The sequence below is a fragment of the Callospermophilus lateralis genome, chromosome 9, assembly GCF_048772815.1.
Source record: "Callospermophilus lateralis isolate mCalLat2 chromosome 9, mCalLat2.hap1, whole genome shotgun sequence".
Taxonomy (NCBI): Eukaryota; Metazoa; Chordata; class Mammalia; order Rodentia; family Sciuridae; genus Callospermophilus; species Callospermophilus lateralis.
Window position 1 is genome coordinate 18,967,647 of NC_135313.1, and position 26,321 is coordinate 18,993,967.

General features: G+C 54.5%; 1 protein-coding gene across 15 annotated transcripts in view; it reads left to right on the forward strand.

Annotated features, from left to right (window-relative positions):
• Tns1 (tensin 1) overlaps positions 1 to 26,321 on the forward strand; it is a 248,433-nt gene that overhangs the window by 89,315 nt on the left and 132,797 nt on the right. For 13 of the 15 annotated variants that reach the window (XM_076865446.2, XM_076865445.2, XM_076865447.2 and 10 more), the window contains one exon: positions 1,460 to 1,497. The exons of 1 other annotated variant lie outside the window; for it this stretch is intronic. In XM_076865446.2, coding sequence (XP_076721561.2) covers positions 1,460 to 1,497 — 38 coding nt within the window. Of the gene's footprint in view, positions 1 to 952; positions 972 to 1,459; positions 1,498 to 26,321 lie in introns of those variants that run through there. One more of the 15 variants, XM_076865458.2, reaches the window with a different exon arrangement.

Sequence of the window (26,321 nt, forward strand, 5' to 3'; positions counted from 1 at the left end):
GGAGACAGCTGCCACCTGGGGTGGGGAGCATGGGGACAGCTGAGAAGCCAAAGCGCTAGACCAGTGGATGTGACTTGGGTGGCCAAGGGGACTGTGCCCTGGTGTGGCCAGGGTGATGTCCCTGGCTGTTGGGGGTCAGGAAAGCCTTGCTCACCACCAGCTGAGTCACAGGCCTGAACTGGGCCAGGACTGGGTTGGGAGAAGGTCCCAAGCTAGGGCCAGTGCCAAGGTCACATCCCAGGCTCCACCCAGTTTGCCTGCAGCCTCTCCCACCCTTGTCTCCCACCCTCAAGCCCAAAGGATGCCTCAAACAAACCAGAGTCCCCAGGTGGAGAGTCCTGGAGCTGCTTTTCCGCCCAGCCCAGGGGCCTTCACCTACCTGAGACCCCCAGCTGCGTTTTTCTGAGAATCAGGTGGGCTCCAAGCTGAGTGGGGCAAAGTGCCAGAGACTGTGTGCTCTTAGCGTGGCCCTGGGCTGTGTGTGGCTGCTGGCCTTTTGGGTCGAGGGTCTTCCCCTCTTTCCAGTGCCCCACCCACCTGCTTCAGTACTTCTGGGGCAGACAAGACCCAAGTCAGCGCGGAAATCAGCCCAGGAGACCCCTCAGCCGGCTTCTGAGAGGAGGGGGTTTGCCAAATTCCTCCACAGAGTCCCAGGGCCCTGGGGGGGTGGGGTGGGGCTGGGGACATTCCAGGCTTTGGGAACCTGATAGGAAATTTGATTCCAGCTTCTGGTAGTGGGAGGGGTGGGGGCAAGTTGCGAGTGTGTGTGTGTGTGTGTGTGTGTGTGTGTGTGTGAGAGAGAGAGAGAGAGAGAGAGAGAGAGAGAGAGTGTGTGTGTGCGCGCGCTCCTGCGCATGGAGCCTGTGCGAGCGTGTTCACGTCTGTATCCCCAAATCAGTGCCAGGCCGGCGGACTCCGAGGGTCTCCACGAGACGGCCTGTGTGTTGGTGCCTGGTCAGAGGGTGGCATGGGTATGTGGGTGAGCCCTGTGTGCCCGGGCAGCGGTGCTGGGTGTGCCGGAGGGTGACCGTCTGCGTGTGCGCACGGGCCCTCCGCCGGGAGGGTGCAGTGCGAGGCCCGGGGGTCTGCCCGCCCGCGGGGTGTAAGGCGAGACGGGCCCTTGCTCCGCGGCGGGGCTGGCACGGGGCCTGGGTCCCGGCTCCCTTGGCCCCTGGCCGGGGTCCAGCGGGGGAGCCGGCGCCCGGGCCCGCGCTCCTCCGCCTCCCGCGCCCGCCCGAGGCCGGTCGTCCCGGGCGCCCGCCCGCAGGCCCGGAGCGCGGCCGCCGCCCCCTGCGCCCGCCCTCGGCGGGGCTCCCTCCTTCCCTCCTTCCCTCCTTCCCTCCTTCCCTCCTTCCCTCCTTCCCTCCGAGCGCCGGCCGGGGCGGGGTGGGAGGAGATTTCGCCGAGTTTCCATTTCATACCTCGCGGCTAAAACTTTCTTTCTGTCTGCCCTCCGCAGTCTGCAGCTTCTCCTGTCATCGGAAATGCCAGGCCAAGGTAAGGGGCGCGCGCCGGACCGCGGGGGCGCCGGCGGGGCGGGGGCGGTGCCCGCGTCCCTCCTCCTCTCTTTGTTTATGCAAAGCGCCGGGGCCCGGGAGCGGGCGCAGGTCAAGGTGATGGCGAAGGCCGGGGCGGGCTGCGGGTGGAGGAGCGGGAGGCCGGGTGGCGGGACGAAGTCCGAGGGAGGGACCTCGAGGGTGCTTTCCTGGTTCTCCGGGGAGTCGGGGCGAACGAGGGGACGATGCGTCTCGTTTGCTGGCGGGCCTCGGGAGCCCTAGCTGGCCCAATTTGGCCATCATGGGAAAATTCAGTGTCCAAGCCATAGGACCCGGAGGGAGGGAGAAGCGGGCAAGTGGGGGAGGTGGGGGACGGGGATGGAGGTCTGGATCGCGGCGCGGGCTCTTGGTACCGTCTGAGCCACTGTCCCACCCCTCCTCACCGTCACGCCCCTCTGTAGCCCTCAGTTTCCCCACCAGCGTTTCCTGGCTGGGCCGCTGAAGCTCGGAGACTGGAGCTGTGTCCTGGCTGCCCAGCTCCTCTCAGGCCTGGACAAAGGAACCATAGGTCCGCTGCTTGGAGTATGGGGCTGTGGGGGACACCAGGGTGGGTTGAGAGTTCTGGAAGGAAACTGCTCAGGCTGCACTCTGCCGGCAGACCTGCCTTCCCTTCCCAAGCAGCCAGCTGGGCACCTTCTCCTGTCATTGTTTCTGCCCTCCCTGCCCTTTCCCCCACTTTGCCCTTCACACTTGACCTTTCAGGAAGGCGCTCAGGGAATGGAAGCATCCTTCCCAGGGAGGATGCTTCAGAGAGGAGCATATGGGCCGGGAAGGCTCCCTATCTGTGTCTTGCTCCCTTCCTATTAGCTGGGTGGCCTTGGGCAACTCATGTTCCCTGTTTCATCCTCAAGGATGTGGGAATAAGGAGTGTACCTTATGAGGATTAAATAAGGTGAGGTGTGTGAAGTGCCAAGCCTGTGCCTATCACATAGTAGGTGCTCAAAAACATGGTCCTTGATGAGTAGAATTCTGGGCGTCATGGTTTATGCCATTGGGAAAGGGATGCCGATGGGAGGGCAGGATACTGATGGAGTGGCAAGTCAGTGAGGGATCTGCCCCCTACCCCGCCCCCAAGATCTTGCCTAAACTGTATACATTGTTTGCTGAGGGATATGGTCTCCCCAGTCCCATCTGTAGACTCCAGGATGTGCACTCACCTAGCTGAGCTGCAAAGGGCCTGTGGCTTGCAGTAGGCACATCAGTATGGTGAGTTTTCTGCCCCTTGTATTATCACCTGCTTTTCTGTCCCCTCAGCCTTATCTTCAGGTGGGGAGTTCCTTCTTCTCCCTCCATGCTCCTCCTTGTTCTGTTCTTGGGCAGTTTTCTACCCTTAACCCCAGATTTCTGGTTCCTCTCCAGTCTCTGTTTTCCTATCCCTCTTCCTGCTTTTGCGTCTCTTAATAGCAATGAGCCTTTGTACCACACTTTGTGCAATACCTTCGAAAGCATTTCATGTGCATGGTGAGATTTTGTTCTTTTAATTCCCTTAGAGCATAAAACAGAGGCCAAAGATCACATTGTCTTAAAGATGGGGAAGCCGAGGTGTCACAGGGTTGAGTGACTTCCCCGAGTCATTGGACCTCTGTGCTTCCTTCTGATTCCTCCTGCCTGGGGAGACATTTTTCCATCCCCCCCGCCCTTCCTCCTCCCCTTCCATCTCTGGGCAGTAGCAGGATACATGCAGAAGGCTAACGGGATGAACGTACTCGTCACATAGGGCCGGGAAAGGGGAGAATCAGTGACCTAGAGAGATGTGGCAGAAGATGGCTCCTTCTTGGACGGCAGCCTCGTGTGTGGAGACAGAGGGATGCCAAAGATGACTTCCGGGGGGTGCGGCCTGCCTGGCAATTCTCACATCTGCTGGGGGCTCAGATGCTCCAGGCTGCAGCAATCCTGCTCTGCTCATCCCCAGAGGCCAACCAAGAGGGGAGGGGGTGACCAGGCAGGGCAGTGGCCAGACAGATGGGGCTTTTTATAGGATTTTCCTCTATAGGAAATGGACCCACTGGTGGGGTGTGCTCCACCCAGCTGGCAAGTCTGCCCCTGAAACCACAGCTCACCCCCTCCTGACTTTCCCTTCTGCTGGCCAGGGCAGCGGGAGCCCCAGAGCTCACCACGGAGGGCTGTACTCCGGGTTTTCTAACCAGATGAACTTGGAGGTCGTTTGATCCATCCCCTGCTCCAGATGGGATTCATTAAACAACTGTTGGCTAAGCCCTTGCCATGTGCGGGACACTGTTCTGCAGGAGCAAGACAGGTAGGATCTTTGCCCTCATGAGACTTACCTTCTAATAGGCAGACGCGATAAATAGGTGAACAAGCCGGGCGTGGTCACGCATGCCTGTGAGCCCAGTGACTCAGGAGGCTGAGGCCGGAGGACCACAAGTTCCAGGCCAGCCTGGGCAACTCCATGAGACCCGCCTGCTCTCAAAAAGAAAAAAGGCAAACAATTTAAGGAGGAGTGGGGCTAGAGCAGGGGGTCAGAGAGGACAGGCGAGGTGGCCCAGGAGGACTTCTTGGAGGAAGTGAGGTGGGACGCCAGCAATGCCACACCCCTGGGAAGCAGGAGAGCAGCCAGTGCAGAGACCCTGGGTGGGACGAGCTCGTCAAGCTGGGAAGAAGGTGGTGTGGCTAGGACGTGGGACACTGCAGAGTTCTGAGCGTGACAGGTGCGATTCCCGTCTTCACTGTGAGAGCGCTCTGGCCATGGACAGGCGCCCAGGAGGAGCCAGGATGGGACCCAAGAGGCTGCTAACACTGCCCAAGTGGGTTGGGCGGGTGGCGTGGCCCAGGGACTCACAGGAGAGCAGTGTGTGGGATGGTGTGTGGGATGCATTCTGCAGAAGAGCCTGGAGCCCTGATGGGTGGGATGCTGGCCGCAGGGACAACCGGCTCAAGCCTGGCTCACAGGTTCTCAACCAGCGCCTGGGAGCACGTGCTTCCCTTTACTGAGATAGATGAAGTGCGCGAGAAACTCGAGGAAAGGAGGCTCCGGGATTTCTGCTTTGCTTGGTCTTCCCCACACTTCTCCTGCACCCTGGGGATTTCTTGCTGCTCTTGATCATTTTCAAATCAGCCTATTCTTGTAGTGGCTGGTCTGAGTGTCTTAACAGTCCACCTTCCAGACTTTTCCTGCAGCAGGAACCCATGGCTCTGACGGGGGCTATGGTATTTATGCACTGCAATATGAAAGCTCGTATCTTGTTTGTTTGTTTGGCACTAGGAATTGGAACATGCTAGGCAGGCACTCCACCCCTGGCCTACATCCCCAGCCCTAGATGCAGCAAGATCATGTAACAAATTACCCCAATTTTCACAGCTTAAAGCAGCAGCAGACATTTATGATGCAGTTTTTCTGAGGCTAGGGACTTTGGAAGGGGCATAGCTGGCCAGGACTGGCCAGGGGCCTGTCATGGGATGGCAGTTGAGGTGTGGCTGGGGCCCAATCTTCTGATGGCTGGACTGGGGCTGGAGGATCCTTTCCCAAACATGGTCCCCTCTCTAGGCTGCTTGGGTGTCCTTACCACGGTGGCTGGTTTCCCAAGTGTGAGCCTTTCAAGAAAGAACAAGGACCAGCCACCATGTCTAGTATCCCGCCTTGGAGGACACATGCTATTATTTCTACATTATCTTCCTGGTGCCCAGGTCATGCCTGTTTGGTGCAGGAGGAACCTACAGAAGGGTGTTTCTCCCATGAGGTAAGAATCAACAGGGCCATCCTGGGGTCTGGCTACTGCAGGTGCCCAGAGAGAGGGCTCTGCTGGCTGGGCTTCACAAGGCCATGGGAGTGGCGTGTTGGGTAGGGACACAGGAGTCAGAAGCCTGAGTTTGCACTCTCTGCCTGCCGCCTTCTAGCTACATGAGCTGGGTTGTGCTGGATTAAGTGACCATTGTCATGTGGCAGGCATCTTTCTCTTCCTGGGCACCACAGGCGAAGACCAGGAAGGAGCCTGGATATTCTGTGCCCAACTCTTTGCCACTTGGACCAGCTTGAAAGAAGATGCTAGTGTCAGGAGAGGAGGGGCCTCTGCTCTTGGCTCACAGTAGATGCCACAGGTGTCTCAATTGCACAAAGATGGGCTGAGAGAGAGGCGGCACCCCCAGCTTCTAGACTACTGCCTGGCCCATAGCGAGGGGCTGACTCAGGATGGGAATGATGGAATGAAGAATGTGAAAGATCAGCTCCTCTTTCAGGAGAGGCTGAGGCAGGAGGATCACAAGTTTGAGGCCAGCTTCAGCATTTAATCAAGACTCTCAGCAATTTAAGGAGACCCTGTCTCAAAAGATAAAGCAAAAAGGAAACTGGGGATAGAGCTCATTGGTAAAGAACCCTTGGGTTCAATTCCTAGTACCCAAAACAATAAAATAAAGAATTTTACATAGATAGGAACTGAAGCAAGTTCTGGGAGCAGCACCCCAGAAACAGTCCCGCTCCCCTCTAAGTCAGTATCCCCCAAAGGCAATTGCTGTTCTTACCCCCATCATCTGAGGTGAGTTTTGCCCGTCCTTGAACTTCATGTAAATTGAGTCATATGCATGTTGGCTTCTGTGTTGGGCTACTTCAAGGGACATGGTGTCTGGGAGCCTCATCTCTGTTTCTGTGGGAGCCAGTGGCCTCTTCTCGGTTGCCTGTTGTTTGCCATCATGTGACTGCACCACGGTTTATTTCCCATCCCCTGTTGATTGCCATCTGGGCTCTTTCCAGCGCGGAGCTGTTACAAATTTTCAGCCACCTGTGTCTACACAGAATCCATAAGATGTTTTCCTGCGTCTTCGTGGTTCTGGGAGATGGGTGGGGCTCGTGGTAGCTCCATGTTGCAGGCAGGTCCAACACTGAGGCCCAGCCAGAGTGACCCACTTCACCATGGTGACTTGGGACAGTGGGCTTCTACGTGGTTCTGGCTCTGCCCTGGGATAGATGCGCCAGGACCAGGTGAGAAGGGAAAAGAGCGAAGGAGGCAGGGACACCAGAGGGCGGGACTGCTGGGCCACTGGGGTCTGCTGTGGGTCCTGGAAACCCCGTCTCCAGCTCTTGCCTTAAATCTGGAAGGAAGCAGATTCTAAGCTGTGCTCTGTTCCCACCTGGTGACCTGGGGTCCTTCTCGGTTCTCGCTGTTTCACTGTCATTGAGGATTTACAATGACTGGCCCAGGATTTGCCTTCGCTTTGATTCTGGCACATGCTCCGAGTGTGTACACAGCAGATTTTCTTGTTTTGCCTTTCTCTTCCGCCTCTGCACTCTGACCCCACAACCACCACATCGTTATATTTATGTATTTGTTATTTTAAGTCAACTTTTAATTTTAGAATGGTTTTAGATTTACAGAAAAAGTTGCAAAGATAGCACAGAGCGTTCCTGTGTGGCAAACCCTCGGGTTCCCCTCATCCCCAGATGCAGTTTTAAGAAACGCTGTTCTCACCCCTGTTTGGCCCTTGTTTTGGAATAGCAGTTGCTGCTGATGGCAGCGGTGGTTCCTTCCAGAAAGGAACCTGCTCCATTCCAGGTCAGACGGGAGTTAAAGGAGAGGACCAGGCTGCTGCCGGGCAGGCAGCCTGCTGGAGCCCAGCTGCGGGCGGGCAGTTCTTCTCATCCCCTGGCTGCCCTCCTCAGCCTCTCCTGACCTCTTCCAGGGCCTGGCACTCTCCTGACCCAGGCGCAAGCTGGGGTGGAGGAAGGAGCCTGCAGCAAGGCCTTGAACTCCTCCCCTCCACCCGAAGGGCTTAAATCTCATCTCTCAAGCTTGAAAGGAGAGGAAATCCCATAATGAACCCCCACCTTGCCGTCACGTCCCACACCACCTTTCCATCTAGTCTCTCATAAACACACCTGCAGCCTTCCTGTGCAGTTGGGTGAATGGATGGGGGCTTGTGTTCTCTGGCTACCACAGCTAGATAGGAGGGGGCTCCTGACCCTAGGACCCCTTGATGGCTCTGAGCCTCGTGGACTGTTTAAGAGCTTCGGCCTTGGAGATAGACTGTGGAGTTTAAATCCTGGTTTCCTTATCTGTAACATGGGACTTATTTTGTGTGAACCTGAGAATGACAAGCTCCAGATTCAGCGACCAAGAAGCTGACTGATTCTATTTTACTCTCCCTACTTTCTTCCATCTAATAAAAGGCAGGGAGAGTCTGAGACACCAGAAAAGCTTGCTGAGGGCAGTGGCTTCTAGACTAGATGCTCACATGGGTTTTGCCTTCTTTCTCTCCAGCATCAGGGAAGAATAAGGTACATGTGTAGGCAGATGTCCACGGGTTTGGCTCTTCTGCCTGCCACATGGCACCTGAGAGCCATGGCAGTGGTTTGAGAGCTCTTCTGTACTGTGGAATCACCTGGATGCTTTAAAAAGACAGACGTCCAGCTGGGTGCAGTGGTGAATGCCTGTAATCCCTGCAACTCCAGAGGAGGACAGGAAGGAGGATTGCAGGTTTGAGGCCAGTCTCAGCAACTTAGTGAAGCCCTCAGCAACTTAGTGAGAACTTGTCTCAAATTTTAAAAAAAGGCCTGAGGATGTAGCTCAGAGACAAAGTACCCCTGGGTTAAAGCCCTAGTATCAAAAAAAAAAAAAAAAAAAAAAAAAAAAAATATATATATATATATATATATATATATATATATATATACACACACACACACACACACATATAAAATAGATACGGATCCATCTATCTATTGATCAATCAATTGACCAGTGCCTGGGTCCTGCTCCCCAGAGACTCTGATTCAATTGGTTTGGGGTCTGACCTGAGCATTGGGATTTTTCAAAGTGGTCACCAGTAGTGGGAGTGTGACATGGCACAACCACTCTGGTGACAGCTTGGCTCTTTCTTTCAAAGTTCCGTCTACACTGGCGCTGTGGCCCAGCGATTCTACTCTGAGGTATTTACCAAAAAGAAAGGAAAACACATCCTCAGAATGACTCGTGCACAAATATTCATGGCAGGTTTATTCACAAGAGCCCCACACTGGAAAGAACCCACTATTCCACCACAGGTTAATGGATAAACAAATTGTGACATAATAGTACAGGGCAACACCACTCAGCAATAAAAAGGAACAAACTATTCTTGTGCACGGCGCAGTCTAAAAAGCATGATGGTGAGTGAGAGAAGCCAGGCACGGAAGTGCACAGACTGGATCATTCCATTTTATGAAATCCTAGAAAAGGCAGAACTCCATTGACAAAGAGCAATTGGTAATCACCAGAACTGGGGTGCTGGGAAGATTGGCTGCAGAGGCTCATGAGGGACATTTTGGGGAATGGAAATGTTCTAACCCTTGACGGTGGTAGTTATCCAGGTGCGTGCAGCTATCCAAACCTCTTGAACTGTGTTCTTCAAGGGGCATATTTAACTGCATGTAAGCTGCATCTTAATACAGTTTATTGAAATAAAACTTCCCACGTGAGTCTCCCTTACAGCCGTATTTGAGAGTCACTCTGCCCCACAGTTTCTGAAGCCCTGTCTTTGTTCTCCGAGTGCCCCCAAGCACTATGTCATGTCCTTAAAAGTTCTTTCTGGGCTTGAGGACCTCCTTTGTTTTGTTTTTTGGTAACCACTTTAAAGTTCTGGTTCACCATTCATCCAGTTCCGAGTGTATCATGAAATGTGTACCCACAGAGCTGCGCGAGCATCACCACCGTGGATTTTAGGACATTTTCATCACCTCAAAAAGCTACCCATACCCTTGAGCTGTCGCCCCGCCATCCTCCATCTCGCCACCCACCCCTCCCTAAGCAGCCTCTGTTCCGCTTCCCGTCTCTGTGTCTTGTTCCAAGGTGGAGGGTCCATCTGATGGGATCAGAGGCTCCGTGGTCTCCATGACTGGCTTCTTTCACGCAGCCCAGTGGTTCCAAGGCATGTCTGGGTTGGAGCCTCATTTCTTTCGAGGGCCAAGGAATATTCCATTATGTGAGCACACCGCCTTTTACTCTCTTCCATCCATCCGTTTGGGGACTATTCAGTGTGTTTCGCCTTTGGGCTCTTGTGAAGGATGCTGCCACTGTATCCTCGGCTGGCTTTCGTGTGGATGCGTGTTTCCATTCTCTTCAGCATGTAGGCCCGGGCATGGAATGATGGGGCTTCCGTAGCACGATGATTAATTTTTTTAAAGAATAGCTAGTCTCGGCTGGGGATGTGGCTCAAGCGGTATCGCGTTCATCTGGCATTCATGCGGCCCGGGTTCGATCCTCAGCACCACGTACAAACAAAGATGTTGTGTCTGCCGAATACTAAAAAAAGTAATAAATATCAAAATTCTCTCTCTCTCTCTCTCTCTATCTATCTTAAAAAAAAAATAGCTAGTCTGTTTCCCAAGGTAGCTGGTATTGGTTTTCTAGGGCCAGTATGACAAAGTGCCACAATTGGGTGGCTTTAAACGGTGGAGCTTATTGCCTTAATACTGGAGGCTGTGAGTCCAACATCAAGGTGTCAGCAGGGCCACGTGCCTCTGGAAGCTGTCGGGGCACTTCCTTGCCTTTCCAGTTTCTGAGACTTTGCTGCCAACCTGGGGCAGTCCTGGGCTTGTGGACACATCACTCTGATTTTCCATCTTCATGTGCGGTTCTCTCAGGGTCCTCCCATCATCCCTCCTCCATGTCTGTGTGTCCCTGTTGACATTTTCATAAAGACTCATCGTGTTGGATTACCTCAGTTTAACTTTATCACCTCTGAAAGGACACTATTTCCAAATGAAGTCACATTGTGAGGTTTGGGGGCTTTGGACTTGAACATGTCTTTTTATTTATTATTATATATTTTTTTTTGAGAGCACAATTCAGTCCATGAGTGACATTTTCTGTCCCCACCTGCTCAGTAGGAGGGTGCCAGCTTCTCCATGTCCTCGTCAGCGCTTGCTGTTATCTGACTTGCCGGTTACCTTCATTCCCCTGGGCGTGAAGTTGTGGTTCATTGTGGTTTTTCTTTGACTTCCCTGATGGCCGATCACTTTGAGCATCTTTTCATCCACTTATTGGATGTATCCACCTGTACATCTTCTTTGGAGAAATGTCTATACAGATGTTTTTTGCCCACTTAAAAAAGGTGGGTTATTTGTCTTTTATTATTGAGTTAAAAGAATGATGTCTATGTTCAAGATACTAATCCTTGATCAAATATATGACCTGAAATTTTTTTTCCATTTTGGTAGGTTGTCTTTACCTATTTTTGTTTTAAGTTTGAGATAGAATCTCATTAAGTTGCTCAGGCTAGTCTGGAACTTGGATTCTCCTGCCCCAGCCTTCTGAGTAGTTGGGATTTCTAGCTTGGCTGCTTTTCTTGTTTTCTCACAGTGTTGCCCAGGCCTGGCCTGGAACTGCTATATTCAAGTGAACCCTCCTGCCTTTGCCTCCTGAATAGCTGGGATTGCAGGCACATGCTCCCGTGCCTGGCTCCTTTTCTACTTTTTGGAAGAATTTGTGAACAATTGAGATTGCTTCTTCTTTGAATGTTTGGTAGAATTTACCTGTGCAGCCACGTGGGTCTGGGCTTGTGTTCGTGTGTGAAGTTTTGATTGTTAATTCTGTCTATTAGTTATAGGTCTATTCAGCTTTTCTATTTCTTCATGGGTCAGTTTTGGTGGTTTGTGTCTTTTGAGGAAAGTAATTCATTTCATTTTAGCTATCTAACTTTTTGGGCATACAGTTATTTATAGTATTCTTTAGGCTTCTGTTTATTTTTGTAGTGCCAGTAGTAGTCTCCCTTCTTTCTGATTCCAGCAATTTGAGTCTTTGTTGTTGTTGTTGTTGTTGTTGTTCAGTTTTGGTTAGTCAAGCTAAGGGTTTGCCAATTTTGTCAACCAATTCAAAGAACCTCCTTTTCCTTGCTCTTACGGGGTTTTCCCTTATAATACCTTAGTTTACTGAGCATCCTCTGCACAGTGGCTCCTTGACACTCATTTCAGTCCATAAAACACCTCGCGTAAAGCAGAGATGATTGGTCTCACTCCCAAACGAGAGCATATAGGTGAAATGCCCAAGCTAGTCCCTTGGCCGTGGCCAGCAGGCTGGGGAGCCGGCTGCCAGCTCAGGCCCTAGTGCTTGGTTCCTGCTGCAGAGGACCTCTCTCTCCCACGCTTGGCCTCGACTCTTTGTGGCTGAGACTTTGTCACTAAGAAGAGCCATGGGTCACTGTTGCCTGCCAGGGAGCCTCAGTGTTACCTGGTGAGACTCTGGGGCGTCTTCCACCCTGTTCAGGGGGTCTGGTCTGGGCCCCTAAATCTCACATTTTCTGACATCCCTGATGACTGCTGCTGGGTCCCCTGACAGCAGCTGGAGAGCCTCCCCCACTCTACCAGATGCAGGCACCAGGAAGGGCTGATTCCCCCAGTCTCCATGCTCTCCTGGCTTCTGCTTTGCCTGGGATGGGGTCCTGGGCGACACGGGTCTTGGGGAGCCATTTCCTCGATTCTTTATAATAAAAGTAAAAAAGAGCCCTATGTGGTGGCACATGCCTATAATCCCAGCAGCTTGGGAGGCTGAGGCAGGAGGATCGCAAGTTCAAAGTCAGTCTCAGCAACTTAGCAAGGCCCTAAGGAACACAGTGAGACCTGTCTCTAAATAAAATACAAAAAGGGGCTGGGGATGTGGCTCAAGCGGTAGCGCGCTCGCCTGGCAGGCGTGCGTCCCGGGTTCCATCCTCAGCACCACAAACAGAGATGTTGTGTCCGCCGAAAACTAAAAAATAAATATTAAAAATTCAAAAAATAAAAAATAAAAAAAAATACGAAAAGGGGCTGGGGATGTGGCTCAGTGGTTAAGTGCCCCTGGGTTCAATCCTGGTACCAAAAAAAAAAAAAAAAAAAGCTATAAGTTGTACTGCCTCCACCCTCCTGAAGTGCTTTAATGCAGTGGATATAGGAAAATGTGCAGGGGTTCATAAGTAAGTGTGGAGTCTCTCTCTCTCACACACACACATGCACGTGCACGCACACACACGCACACATATGCACATCCTGCTCCCCATTAATGGGGAGAGCAAGACGGGGGCGGGAGAGAAAGTGACACTGAGCTATGACTGGCTTCTCATTTTCCTGGAATGTGGCTCCCAAAAGGTCTCATATTTTTTGGCGTTCCTGACTCTGGGGCTGTGTAAACATCACATGGGGGTTCACTGTCTCCAGGAGACTGTAAGAGTGAGAAGGGGGAGGAAGGGGAACAGAGCAGAGAGAAGGGCACGTGGGAGGTGGAGAATTGGAGACGAGAGGGAGAAAGAAGAGGAAATTCCCGGGGTCCTGGTGGAACAGGACACACAGTGGAATATGCTAGGGAGAACAAAGGCCCACAAAGCCCTCCTAACAGGAGAGGGATCCAGTGAAGGTTGGGGTCACGGTGTGAGGTGGAGGGCAGATGAACCAGAGTGATTTAGAAGCCGTGTTGGTGACTGACCCCTGGTCCACTCCAGCCTCCCTCACTGCTTCTAGCTTGTAGCATGGGTCTGCCTCAGTTTCCTCACCTGTAAGAGGGGGATAATGGGGACCTGCTGACTAGCTTGCTGGAGCTGGCTGAGCAGGGAAGAGGAGGAGCTTGCTGTGAGCTTTCATCCCCTGGGGTGTGGGGAGCGCAGCAACTAGGATTACAGCCCCCAGCCCCTGGGGACGCCCACTGTGGTGGAGAGAAGTTGCTGGTCCTGAGGGAGGGCCCCGAGACACAGCCTGAGAAGCCAGCATCCCCTCCTTCTGGGCTCTACCTGGAGGCCAGGCCTCCGTCCTCATCCTCAAACTGGGACGTCAGGAGAGGTGGTAGGAGGTTGGGAGCACCCCCTGGTCTTGGGGCTGGACGGGTCCAGCCTCTGAAGTCTGGTTTCCTCTTTGGTTTAAAAATGGTGACATTGCAAACTGCACTTCCAATGAGCAGCATGAATAAATGATATGGAAACTTAAAAAAAGGGGGACGTTGACATCTTGCTAATACCATGTTAATGTTGGTGTGGAGATTAGAGGAGAAGTAAGTAAAATCCTGGCATGTGATGGAGGCCTTTGCTCCATAGACAGCTCCTGTTCTATTGTTCCAGGATCCGAGGATAATAAAGCGCTAAGTGCTCCAGAAATAACAAACAGCCAACAGGCCAGAATCCAGCAGGCCGCAGGCCCCCCATGGACTCCACCTGCTGCCCGAGTCCTCCTTCCTGCTCCGCCCTGCCAAGGACCTATGAGGCTGTGGCTCTCCTTCAGGGGGTTCTGGCCCCTGGCTGAAGAGTGACTTGGCTAGTCTCCCCCACCCCCTGCAGAGGGCACGCGGGGCGGGGTGTCTGTGGGGGGCCATTAGGAGGCATGTGTCCTGGGCACAGAGTGAGTCACAGATTAACCCCCCCTTCCCACCCCGCCTGCTTCCACTGGCACTGGCCCCGGGCACCCAAGCGGGCACCCAAGCGAGGGTGTCCAGGGGTATCTGGGTTCAAACCAGGTTCTGTTCGAGGAAGCGGGGCGGGAAGGAGGTCACTCGTGGTTCATGCGCGGTGGGGGGAGCAGCAGGAAAGCTCAGGACCTTCTTGGGCACACAGAAGCTCACACTGGCTTGGGTTCCCAGTCAGCCCGCAGCCTCCAGGGATCAGGTATCCCCGCGCACAGTATCATTTAATCTGAACTTCACAGCAACACTTTAAAAAATAGGTGGATGAACCCTCGGGTCCAGGACAGGAAATGGGCTCAGATGGCTGAGCAATGTGCCCATGTGGCAGTAAGGTGGGGACCAGGACCCCAGAACTGAACCCAGAAGCCCCGCACAGTGGCGCATGCCTGTAATCCCAGCAGCTCAGCAGGATCGTGAGCTCAAAGCCAGCCTCAGCCAAAGCGAGGCCCTAAGCAATTCAGAGATCCTGTCTCTAAATAAAATACAAAAAAGAGCTGGGGATGTGGCTTTCCTGAGTTCAATCCCGGGGAACCAAAGCAGCAAACAAGCAGCAAACAACAAACAAAAAAACTAGCCAGAATTGAACCCAGATTGAGGGAGAGGTTTGAGGGGAGTCTGAGTTGAGTCCCAGGCCTGACTTTCCTTCTTTCACACTCGCTATCTCTGACATCGGGGAAGTTGTGTAGCCTCTCTGTGACTTGTTCTTGACCTTCACTGTTTTCCTAGATGAGTGTGAGAATTAAGTGAATTAATGCATATTAATACAAACATGATTAGAAGAATCGATAAATACCAGCAATTATTATTGGCGCTCCCCTGTGAGTGGAGTCTGCAGTTGGGCTGGGTGGAGGAGCTCAGGTCAGACTCAGGGTATTCCGCTTTCCTGAGGCTTCCTAAACCTCAGGGAAGACAGTGGTTTCCACCGAGTGGAGCCCGTCTTGTGAAGGAGTGAGCTCTCAGCGGCCATCTGTGTCAGCCTGGGGAGGGAGGCTGGGCTGGAGGCCCTCAAGGTCTCTTTGAAGGTCTGAGGGCATGGGAATCAGAGCAGACTTGTTTTCCCAACACCTCTGCTTGCAGCCGAGTGATCTTGGATCATTTTTCTGAAGCGCTTGGTTCTCGGTTTCCTCATCTATCAGCTGGGATCATGAGTCCTGCCTGTAGGCCTGGGATGAGGGTGGAAAAGCTCAGGACCTTCTGGGGCACAGGGAAGCTCACACTGGCTCGTCCCATGAGGTGGGACCCACAGATGTTGAACTCTCTTTTGTGTCCACTGCCTCAGTCCAGATTCTCCTGAGAAGCCCCAGGATGTAGACGCTGAGAAACTTACCGTAAGGATGGGCTTCGCTAGGCGTTGTTTTGCAGCTCCTGGTGCATGGAAGCCAGTCATGTGTGACACTGATGGCTGTGGTGCTGAGTCTGGCTCTCCAGTGATCCCGGAGCAGCAATGCTGGGTCACCTGATCCCTTGGCAGGCACATTTCCTCCGCTCCCTGGGAGGTCCTGCTCTCTTCTGCCAGTGGCTCCACCATCCCTTGTCAGATTCCCTAGGGCTTCTGGAACTTCACAGCTTGAACTCCTTCCCTTCTGGGGATGTGACTCTTTAATTGTCCTCAGGCTATTCTGACCCTAATCTATGTCTTTGTTAGGTTCCAGGTTTATTTTATTTTTAAAAATGTATTTATTTATTTTGCAGGAGGAGGGGTTACTTGTTATTTTTGGATGATTTTGGACTTACAGAAGATTTGCAAAAATGGCCCAGAGTTTGGGCTGGGGATGTGGCTCAAGCAGTATCGCGCTCACCTGGCATGCGCAGGGCTCTGGGTTCGATCCTCGGCACCACATAAAAATAAAAATAAAGATGTTGTGTCCGCCGGGAAAAAAAATATATTAAAAAAAAATGGTACAGAGTGGGTATGTCATGTCCACCTCCCACATAACTGTTATGCAGTTACTGAAACCAAGACATTGACATCCGTCTCGTGCTCTTAGCTAATCTGCAGATCTTTAGTAGAATTTGGCCAGTGCTCCCTCCAGGCCCTTTTCCAGAACTGGGCTGCCATTCTGTATGGCCCAGAGCCTCAGTGATTTTCCCTTGATCACACTGACCCAGCCAAGGCCCACGGGAGTCCCTTGAGGTGGGACCCACAGATGTTGATCTCTCTTTTGTGTTCACGGCATCAGTACAGATTCTCCCGAGAAGCCCCAGGATGTAGATATTGAGAGACTGATCGTAACGATGGGCTTCAGGGTCAGCGAACTCAAGGGGTGATATTGCTCATGTTTGAGGGGAATTTTTTTTTTTTTTTTTTTCCTCCAGGAAACCCTAGTCTTGGCTCCAATTGCCTTCGATAGACTGGGGACTGATTTGGGATAGAAGTATGTCATTTTCTGGTCTAGCCTTCTTTGGTTTCCAAATTTGATCTTGGATGCACACCCTCTCTGAGTTTGGGCAAATCATCTGTGAGGTGGGGTAAGCATGATTGTTTTTCAGGGGCGTTGGTGGGGGGTCGGAAGGACTTGGATGCCTGCCTGGGAAGCCAGAGTAGGAGTGCCCTCCCCGGGGTGTGGCTTCAGGCACTTGCAGGTCCCAGAAGGGACCCTCTAATCTGCAGCATTCGTTCCTTCTGGGGACACACCTGGGACACGTCCCTCCCAGGAGAGCCTAAGGTGGCCCCTCTCTCTGATCAGCTTGGAAGAGAGAGTCCCAGGGAACAAAGTAGTTGAGCACAGGGCCCTGCCCGGATGGAGGCTGCAGGGCAGGTGTCTGCGCCCACGCGCGTGTGTGCACTCATGTACGCGTGTGTGAAATACTCCCTGGGTGTTAACTGGAGGCGCAGAGAGACCCGGATCTGAAGCAGCAGGAGGACCAAAGCTACTGAGCAGGGCTCCCAAACTGGGCCGGTGCCCTGTGGTTCTCCAGGCTCTGGGGAGGAGGGAGGTGCATGGAGATGCTTCGGGTTCCCAGGGTTTGGAAGGAGATGTGGAGGCCAAGGAGAAAGGGGCCTCCTGTAAGGGAGGAACCCCGGGTCTATCCCAAGCCCCTCCTGTAGGGCCTTGCCACCCTCCAGCTCCCTGGGCTCAACTGTCCTTTCCATAAGGGGAAACTGAGGCCGCGGGTTGGAGCGTTGGTACAGGGCGGTCACTGAGGCTATCCAGGTGGTTTTCTTGGTCTTTGTGGAGGACAACCTAGGGGCACAGGTGGAAACTGCAGCAGGAGGGAGTTGGGTCAGCTCCAAGGAGGTGCCTTCTTTTGGTGGGGGAGACCAGAGGAGGACCAGGAGGCTAAAGGAGCAGTCTGGACCCCCTTCGTGGCTAGGGAGGGCAGAGCCTTCCTGCACTGGCTGGCGCCGTGTGTCTGTGGGGGACAGGACCTGGAGGGAGAATCCCAGAGTTCCGGCCTGCCTTGTGCTGCCCTTGGATGAAGCAGTGCACGCCCACTATGCCCCCTAAGACCCCGTCTGTCCTCGTGTCCCCTCCCTGGATCCTCCCCTGGGGCATCACCAGGAGATGGGGCTAGTGAGTGTCCTTGGGCAGCAGGCGTGACCGCCTCTGCCTCGGTTTCCTCCTCTGTCACATGGGGATAATGGTGGGGTGGGCGGCCTGTTTCTGACTGGGGTGATGAGTGGGGGCCTCCTTTCCTCCCTCACCAAGAGAGGTAGTGGAGGACCGGCAGGGTCTCCTGGCCTGGGCCAGCACTGGTTGAGGGCCGGGCAGCCCTGGCCCTGCCGAGTGCCCCTGCACCCGCCTCCCCCCCGGCCGCCCCTCCCTCCCCTCACACCGAGGATGATGATAAACACTCCGCCAGCTCCAGTGGGGGCTGACCTCAGCCACCAGGCATCTCCCCTCACCCCCACTCCAGCCACAGGCCGCATTCCTGAGAGGAGGAGGCTGGCGCTGGCCCTCCACCCTCAGAGCGTTCAGCTGCCTCCAGGTCCAGACGCTGCTGCCCACCCTGCGGCTTCCTTCCAGCCCGTCATGAGACTGATAGCCAAGGACCCCAGCACGGATCGCGGATGGTCCAGTTCCTAGCAATAGTGGTAAAAACCAGAGTACTGATCATTTGTTAAGCAGTTAGGCACCAGGTTCCATGCTCAGCATCGGCATGGATTCTGTCAATAAAGTCTCAAAACACCTCACGAGGAAATTTATTCTTATTCTAGTTTTAGTAGGAAGAGGGAGCCAGGTGGGGTGGAAGGGCCAACTCAGGTTCAGAGAAGTCAAGTTGCTGGCTTGGTATCACACAGCACGGAATGGGCAGAAGCAGGACCCCGGTGATGCTCAAGTCCCGATACCCCTCCTCTCCCACAGCACAGTACTGGGTTCCCCTTGGCCTATCTCAACCCAGAACTCGGGACCACAGGAATGGGCGGCAGGACTTGTTTCAAGCCCGGCCCGGGTATCCCTGGGGCATCCGTGCTGTTGGGAATGATGGACGGAATCTCCCAGGTGCAGAGACCTTGTAGAAAGTCCTGGGTCCCTCATCATTCGACCCCCAGTTTCCTGGGCCCGCAGGCTGCCCTCCTGGGAACACTGAACCCCTCAGTCTTCAGGCCTGTTTTGGGCTCTGCATCAACAGCGGACAGTCGTGGACCCTTTTGTAAAAGTTCCCCTGGGGGCCTCCGCTTGAGAGATGCGCCCCACGCTGCGGATTGAGCCTAGGGGTGCCCTACCTCTGAGCTGTGTCCCCAGCCCTTTTTATTTACAGATGGAGTCTCGCTAAGTTGCCCAGGCGGGTCTTGATCTTGTGACCCTCCTGCCTTGGCTTCCTGAGTAGCTGGGGTTACAGGCCTGCGCCCCCTTGCCTGGCTTCTCTGTTTTATTAATCAAACACATGTTGACAACCAGAACTTCCAGGAGACGCGCAGCAGCCTGCGTTCCCATGCTGAGTTGGCATCAGTCCAGCCCGAAGCGTAGAAGTGTGATGTGAAATTTTGACCCAGGTTCCCAGCGTCCCCTTACTGACTTCCAGTTCCACTCCTGATCTAACTTCCATTCAACTTGCTGCCATCTTCCCCCAACCCCCGTCTGTGTATTAAGGGTCCAGGTCCCCCAGACCTGCTGGGCTGCCCAGGCTCGCCCCTTCCTCTCCTCCTGTCCCTCCCAGCTCCTGCTTTCCAGCCCTTTCGTAAAGGGGCAGCAGATGAGGCTCCCGTCCTGCTCTGCCACTCGCTGGCTGGCCCAGGGGCCTGAGAAAGTCCTCCTCCGCCACTCCCCCTTCTGTTCATGCTCCTGGAAGGCCTGCCTCTGAGGGCCTGGGCGGGCGGTTGGAGTTAACGAAAGCAGAGCCAGAGCCCTCTGGACGCACAGTGGCACTTGTCATCATTCATTTCTTTTGTCACTTTCCATCCTGAGTCCAGGTGGGACCGTCCTGTGGCAGCCCTTTCCCATGTCACCGGACCACTCTCACTGTCTCACACTGTGACTCACTTCATGTGGTGAGACTTTTGCAAATATCAAAATAAAATCGTTGCCAGGCGTGGGGGCACATGCCTGTCATCCTAGTGACTCGGGAGGCCGAGGCGGGAGGATCACAAGTTTAAGGCCAGCCTCAGCATCTTAGTGAGGCCTTCAGCAACTTAGTGAGAACCAGTCTGAGAATAAAAAGTGGGAAGGGCTGGGGATATGGTGCAGTGGTAGAGCACCCGGGTTCAATCCCCCAGTACCAAAAAATGAATAGTAAATAAATAACATGAATTGATAAATAAAACGGTTGAGATGTGCATATTTCCCACTACAAACATCTTACATATCCCACTTTAGGAAACACAGGATCCATGAACTTTTCCTTCCTGTTTTATTTTTTGGTGTGTGTGTGTGTGTGTGTGTGTGTGTGTGTGTGTGTGTGTCTCTTTTATGAGCTATTAAAAATAGACACACAAGTCACAAGAATAGTATAATGAACGCCTTGTGTCCATCCCCTGCTTCCACAACCGACTCTTTTGCTGTTTTTATTTCATCTCTTTCCCTCCTTCCCCCGTTTATTTATTTTTATGCTGGAGTGTTTTTAAAGCAAATCCCAGACATTAGATCATTTCACTTTAAATACTTCAGTATGTATCCTTAACAGATAAGGACTTTTTATTTTGCTATTACGGTAATACCATTATCCCAGTTAGCATAATTAATAATAATTTGTGGAGATCAGCTACCACCCCATCTGGGTTCAATTTCCCCTGATTATCTCCAAAACGTCTTGTTTCGGTTGGTTGGTTGGAGCTGGGCAGCTGGACCTGGGAGTGACGCTCCATTTAGCCTGTCTGTCGTGATAACAATCACGTATCGACATGTGTCACCGCCTCTGTCTTTTCACCCATTAACCGATGACATGGGATGACTTTTTCCGATGGGTGTGTGTTTCCTAGTTTCTGTCCTCTCTGTCACCTGCCTTCCCTCCAGGCTCCCAACTGATGAAGTCAGGAGCCCCCTGACTGGCCCTCTCTGGTCCCCAGCCTCTGGTCCTGGCCTTGACTGTGCCTGTCCAGAGACGGCAGGAGGGGAGCGGCACTTTGGGGTGAGGCCTGGGGCTGCCGGGAGCTCCCTGGGTTGATTTCCAGGGTGCTCATCTGGTGAGTACGGTGTCCCAGGGAGGTCCATGTAAGGCTGCCTGGACTTCTCAGAGCAGGGCCAGTGGGCAGGACCGGCCATGGGGTCACTTGGCTCTGGGAAACACAGCTGCCTCACGGGGCCGGGGGCAGCTGGCCTGGGGTGACAGCGTGGGAACACGCCCCTCTCTTAGCTGAGCTCCCCGCTGTGGCCAGCTCCCCTGTGCCCTGGGCTTTCATTGCTAGCCAAGGTCCTGCCTCTCCGAGGTGTCGGCCGCTCAGGCTTGGGAGGCTGCTCTGACCCTCGCAGACCCCTCCCGGCCCCTTGGGGTTGGGAAAGTCACTCCCAGGCCCCCAGCCCTGCTTCCTCCCTCTCCTCCCTTCGCTTAGGACATCTCTCGCCTCGGATCTGCTGGCCGCTGTGTGGGCATTTTGGGAATCTGAAGCCATGGGCCTTTCCCACCCTTGAGCAGGGAAGAGCTTCCTGGGCACCTTTGGGGACGTCACAGCTCCTCTCTGGTCATAGTGCTCTCATTTGAGAAGTGCCCAACATCTAGACCGCACAGTTGCCCAGAGGGACATGGAGATTTGCTACACTCATGTTCACGTGTGAGTGTGTGCACGCGCACTTGGACCTCAGAGCCACAACAGCCCTGCAACGCGGGTGGGGCTGACCTCTCTGTCCTGGTCCCTCTCTCTGCCTTCTGTGCCACTCAGGAAGCTGGGTCATTCTCTGGGTCCTGCCTTGCTCCTGAGGTCCCAGTCCTCTGTGTGGACCCTTATCCCTAATATGCAAAGACCCCTCCCACTTGAGCCCACAGATGGAGGAGCCCCTTCCTCTATCCTCAGGTCTCCCAGGTTTCCTCCAGAGCCCTCTGTGACTCAGGGGCTCATGCCCTCCTTTCTCCTGTTCCAGGGACAACTCTCGCACCTCAAGACGGTTACAGAGGCCCCATAACGAGCTCCAAATGTCTGACACTTGGTGGGGTATCACCCGTATGTGACTGTGTCGCTGAGACTCCCCAGGTCCTGAGCCTGTAATGAACACAAGGTTCCCCTCCCTCTGCAGGGAAAGATCACTGTCCCTGATCTACCTGGGGCTGCGGAAAAGATGGGATTCCAAAAGTTGGCCAGGAGCGGGGATAGTTTGAGGTCATGGAAGAAGCCCTGGCTCCGTAGCTAGAAGACCTGGGCCGGAGTTCTGGACCCTTCCTTCCTGGCATCACCAGGGTGTGGTGAGGACCTCGTGAGATGGGTGCCGAGCCCCCTGGCAGGAGGGGGTCCCGCAGCCTCCCTGCAGCCCTGGGCTCTGCCCGGGCAGTGACGCCAGGTGCCCGCAGCAGTGTTGGCTCAGCCCAGAGGGTGGGCATCACGTGGAGGGGCAGAGTGCCTGGCCCTGGGCCTCTTCTCAGGGTGAGCCGACCTCTCTGCTTCCCTGTGTGAACGCCTCTGAGGGATAGCAGAGGCCTGGGGCCCCTGGAGAGGGAGAAGCAGAGAAGGGAGAATGGCAGGCCCCGGGCCAAGGCGTCTGCTGGCGGCGCCGGCCGCTGTGGCTCCTGCAGGACGGCGCTGCGGGTGGGTGGAATCCACAGGGGTGAGACACCGAGGTCGGAACGTGCCGAGGATGCCTGGGGCCGCTTATCTCGGCCAGGAATGCACTGTGGTATTATTAGCCAGCAGCCTTCTCGCCTTTGGAAGAACCTCGGGGGCATGTTGGACACCTGTCCAGCTCTGCCTGCCCAGACAGCCCGTGGTGCCTGCGCCCAGCCAGCGCCCATGGATGAAGCTCACGAGTGTGCCTGCGTGTGGGTGTGTGTGTGTGTGTGCATGTGCAGGCACGCTAGTGTGTCCCTCATCTGTGTGCACGTAGGTGTTTGCCTTGTGTAAGGGAGAGTGTCTGCCTGTGCAGGCCTGGGGGTGGTGACATGTGCCTGTAATCCCAGTGGCTCAGAGGCTGAGGTGGGAGGATCGCAAGTTTGAGGCCAGCCTCAGCAACTTAATAAGGCCCTAAGCAACTGAATGAAAGCCTATCTCAAAATGAAAATATTAAAAGGACTGGGGATGTAGCTCTTTGGTAAAGCACCCTTGGGTTCAATCCCAATAATAATAATAATAATAATAATAATAATAATTATTATTATTATAGATCTTTGAAACTTTATGCATGGGAACGTGTGTACAGTGGTGCATCTATTATAATGCCTGCGCGTACAGATGCATACACATGCAGGAGCTTAAGTGCACGTGCTATGTGTAGCATGTGGATCCCTGTGCTTGTGTGGCCTGAGTGCGTGTGTATGGTAAGCACATGGGTGGGTGGGTGGCTGTGTCTGTGTGCACCCTGGACTGGGGGAAGCAGGGCACCCCCAGGGGTCCTAAGTAACAGAGGGACGTAAAGGGAAGCAGAGGACCCCACTGAAGTTTGATGAGAGGTTGGGAGGCTGGACGGCAGGAGGAGGGGACAGCAGGCCTGAATGTGTGGACAGGGGCGGGGGCTGCTGGCCCTCTTGACCGCTGTCCTTGACCAGAGCCTCTAAGGCTGATGATAAAGAGCCCTGAGGTCAGACAGCCTGAGTCTAGGTCCTGACTGTCACTCAGTAGCCTCGTGGCCTCGGGCAAGTGCTGAGCCTCTCCAAGGCCCAGTTTCCTCCTCTCTGATGACTGGGAGAGAAAGAAAAGGCAGGGCCTGGAGCCCCCTCAAGCTCCATAATGATAACAGCAGCATCATTGGCATCGACACCGTCACCATCAACACTGCTGTATGGCCCCTGCGACTGCCCCGCACCTGCCTTGACAGTCCCTTTCTGGCTTTAATCCCTGGGCAGGATGGGGAACACCCAACTTGGAGCAATGAGATGGAGGCCAGAGAGGGCAAGACTGGCCCAGGGTCATCAGGGAGTCTGAGCAGAGCCTGGGAGCCCAGCCCTGGCCTCGGGCTTGGGGCAGGCTAGGGGGATGGAGGGCCTGCAGGCTGCCTCCCTGGGATGGCTGCAGTGGACAGCCCAGCGCGTCCCAGCCCCGCATGCAGGAAGCTCCTGGCTCTCACTGCTCCCCGAGATCCTCCTGCAAATCCCGACTCTCACGTGGAAAACAGAGCTGAAGCGCAGCAGAGCCTCCCGGGGGCAGGCCCCAGTGTCCAGGCTCCTTTGCTCAGTCCAGGCTACAGACCGGCCCCTCGCACCTGGCTGGACTCCACCAGCTCCTGCTTGGGCGCTGACTCTGGCCCGACCTGTGGAATTCCTAGGAAGCGCTGGGCCTGCTCAGAGTTGGCCCCTCTGCTCTCTCTGCCTTGCCAGCCCACCCCACAGCTCTGCCCTTGGTGGGCAGACCCAGGGCGTTCCTGGGGGAGTGGAGGTGGGAGCGGGCACTTGGCACGTGGGTGCATCGGGTGGGCAAAGGCAGGTGGAATCTGCCAGGATCCCTTGCCCCGGAGCCTGACCAGAGAAGGCTTGTTTTTCACCACCAACTACCCGGAAGGAGGAAAAAGACCAACAACAACAAAAACAAACACCAAACTTGTTTTTTCTTTTTCTCTCTCTTTTTTTTTTCCTATTGAAATCTGCAGTTAATGGCTGGTTGGCTGTACATTATTAAACAGGCAGCTGGAGATTTGCCAGGGTAGATTGCCTGCGCCAAGACTCACAGCCTGAACACAATGTTCTAAGAAAACAGTCACCCTTGGGGTCCCTGGGGACGAGTGCCTGAGGAGGGCTCCAGCTGTGGCCCCTTGTGTGCCCACTCCTCCTGCCCCAGCCTCCGCTCTGCTCCTGTTGTGGACGGCAGGGCTGCGCTGTACCTGGTGCCCCAGGCCCCGTGGGTCCCTTACCACCCCAGGGGCCTGGGCCACGCTATCCATCCTCTTGGGCCTTAGGAACCGAGGCAGGGTCCTGCTTCTAACCCTGGGTGGATCAGGCGGGTGCCCCTCTCCTAGGAACCAGCATAGCGCAGGGGCCTGAGCCCTGGGCTGGGAGCTGGGGACCTGCTCTGGGCTTGATGCCATTGAGCTCCTCCCCATGGTGACCCTGGGACTCTACTTGTCCTTCCTGGGCCCCATTTTCTAGCTGAGAGTCCGGAATTTGGGCACCACCAGGACGGGCCACTGGTGGCAATCTGCAGGGCCAGCTGTATATCAGGGGAGGGGTGTCAGTTTGGGGACTGGGTTCTAATGACCCCTTGAACCTCCTAGAGATGAAGTGGCAGAGCAGCTGAGAGATCAAGTCCTATCACCACTACTTGTTCGCTGTCTTGTTATTATCGACTAGTGGCAAGTGGCCTCACCTCTCATGTCCCTCAACTGTACAAAGCAGGGCTAGAATAGCGTCCACGCCCTGCGCGGTGGTGGGGGAAATTGACGACCGCAGGGCTCATAAGAGGGCCTGGCGCGCGTTCAGCGCACATTAGCTGTTGGATCTGAGTGATCCCTCGTCGGCGCTCTCTCCTCTCCCTTCACGTAACTCGGTGCTATTTGTGAGTTGGTTTTCTGTGTGTGGGTTTCTTCAGCGTCGTCCTCTTCTAGACTACGTGCTCCTTGAAGGCAGAGGCTTGTCCTGACTTGGCTCCTGTTCACCAACTGGGCCACCCAGGGCCCTGCCTGCTGCAGACCCTGAGAGCCTGGCAGAATGAACGAACGAATGAATGAATGAATGAACGAGGGTCAGCTGGAAAAAGCTCTGAACCACAGAGACACCTGAGCAGCGAGGTGTGGAAGGATCCAGAAGCCGGGAACCACTGGGGATGCCCACTCTGTGAAGCCAACTGTCTGGCACGTGGAGCATGCGTGGGTGGTTTTTGATAAAGCTTTGAAGGGATTTGTTCTCCAAAGCCGGAGGGAGGACCCCAGAAAGCAGGTTTGCACCCCAGGGTGGAGCTGCCTTGTTGGAGGGCGTGAGCTCTGAGGGCCTGGGTGTACCTGCCAGGCCCAAGGAGAGCCGGGCATTGACCACGTCCTGGCACGGCCCTGCGGCTCTCCCGCCTTGATGCTGCTGCCTCGGTCAGGAGAGGGGCAGCAATCGCAGCGATGCCTCTGAACTTCACTTTCCTCATCTTTAAAGTGCGGTTAATGATGGTCGATAGCATAGGATGGGCAGGAGGATTAGAAGGATGGATGCCACCAAGCTCTAATGCCCGGCACCTGGAAGAGCTCAATAAATTTGAGCATATATTAAACAGAGACAAGGACATATAGGGATGTGAGAAATGAATTGGGACTCTGGGATGGCTGTGGTGATGGCATCTTTAAAGAAGGAGAATTTGGAGACAGCTCCTGCTTATGGGAGGTTGCTGTGGGCCAGACCCTGCACTCAATGCTCCGAGCAGTTAAGTAACTTGCCAGAGGCCACCCAGCCAGTGAGTAGGGTAGCCTGGCTTCAGACATGGTTTGTACAACTCCAGGGCCTGGATTCTTTGCCCTGTACTCCTGAGCCTCTGTAGGACGGGCCCTGGTTTCTCTGATTTTTATGCCCCAGGAGGGATAGCACCGCATGTTGAGGTGAATCCAAATGATTACTGTTATTTATAGGGGTGGAACAGAGGTCTCCAGCTGCTGTAGCCCAAAAGTGCTGTCCAGTTCAAACTGCTGTGGAGAGGGTGAGGGAGGAGTTGGAGGGAACTGTTCCCAGCTTGTCACCACAAAGAACACGGCAAGGAGAAGGGTCCTAAGAAAACACTGGAGGAGTGAGGGGGGACGGAAGGACAGGGTCAGGGACACAGGGCCAGGCTGAGGAGGTGGGACGTACTGGAGGGTAGGGAGAGGAAGGCCACGGGGCGATGATGGGCAGGGGGAGGCAGAGCAGGGAGGGGCACCTGGGCCAGGGTGCCCAGCCGACTACTGGGTAGTAGCAAATGAGGGCAGGCCTGGGTGGTGGGAGGGCCACTCGTCCA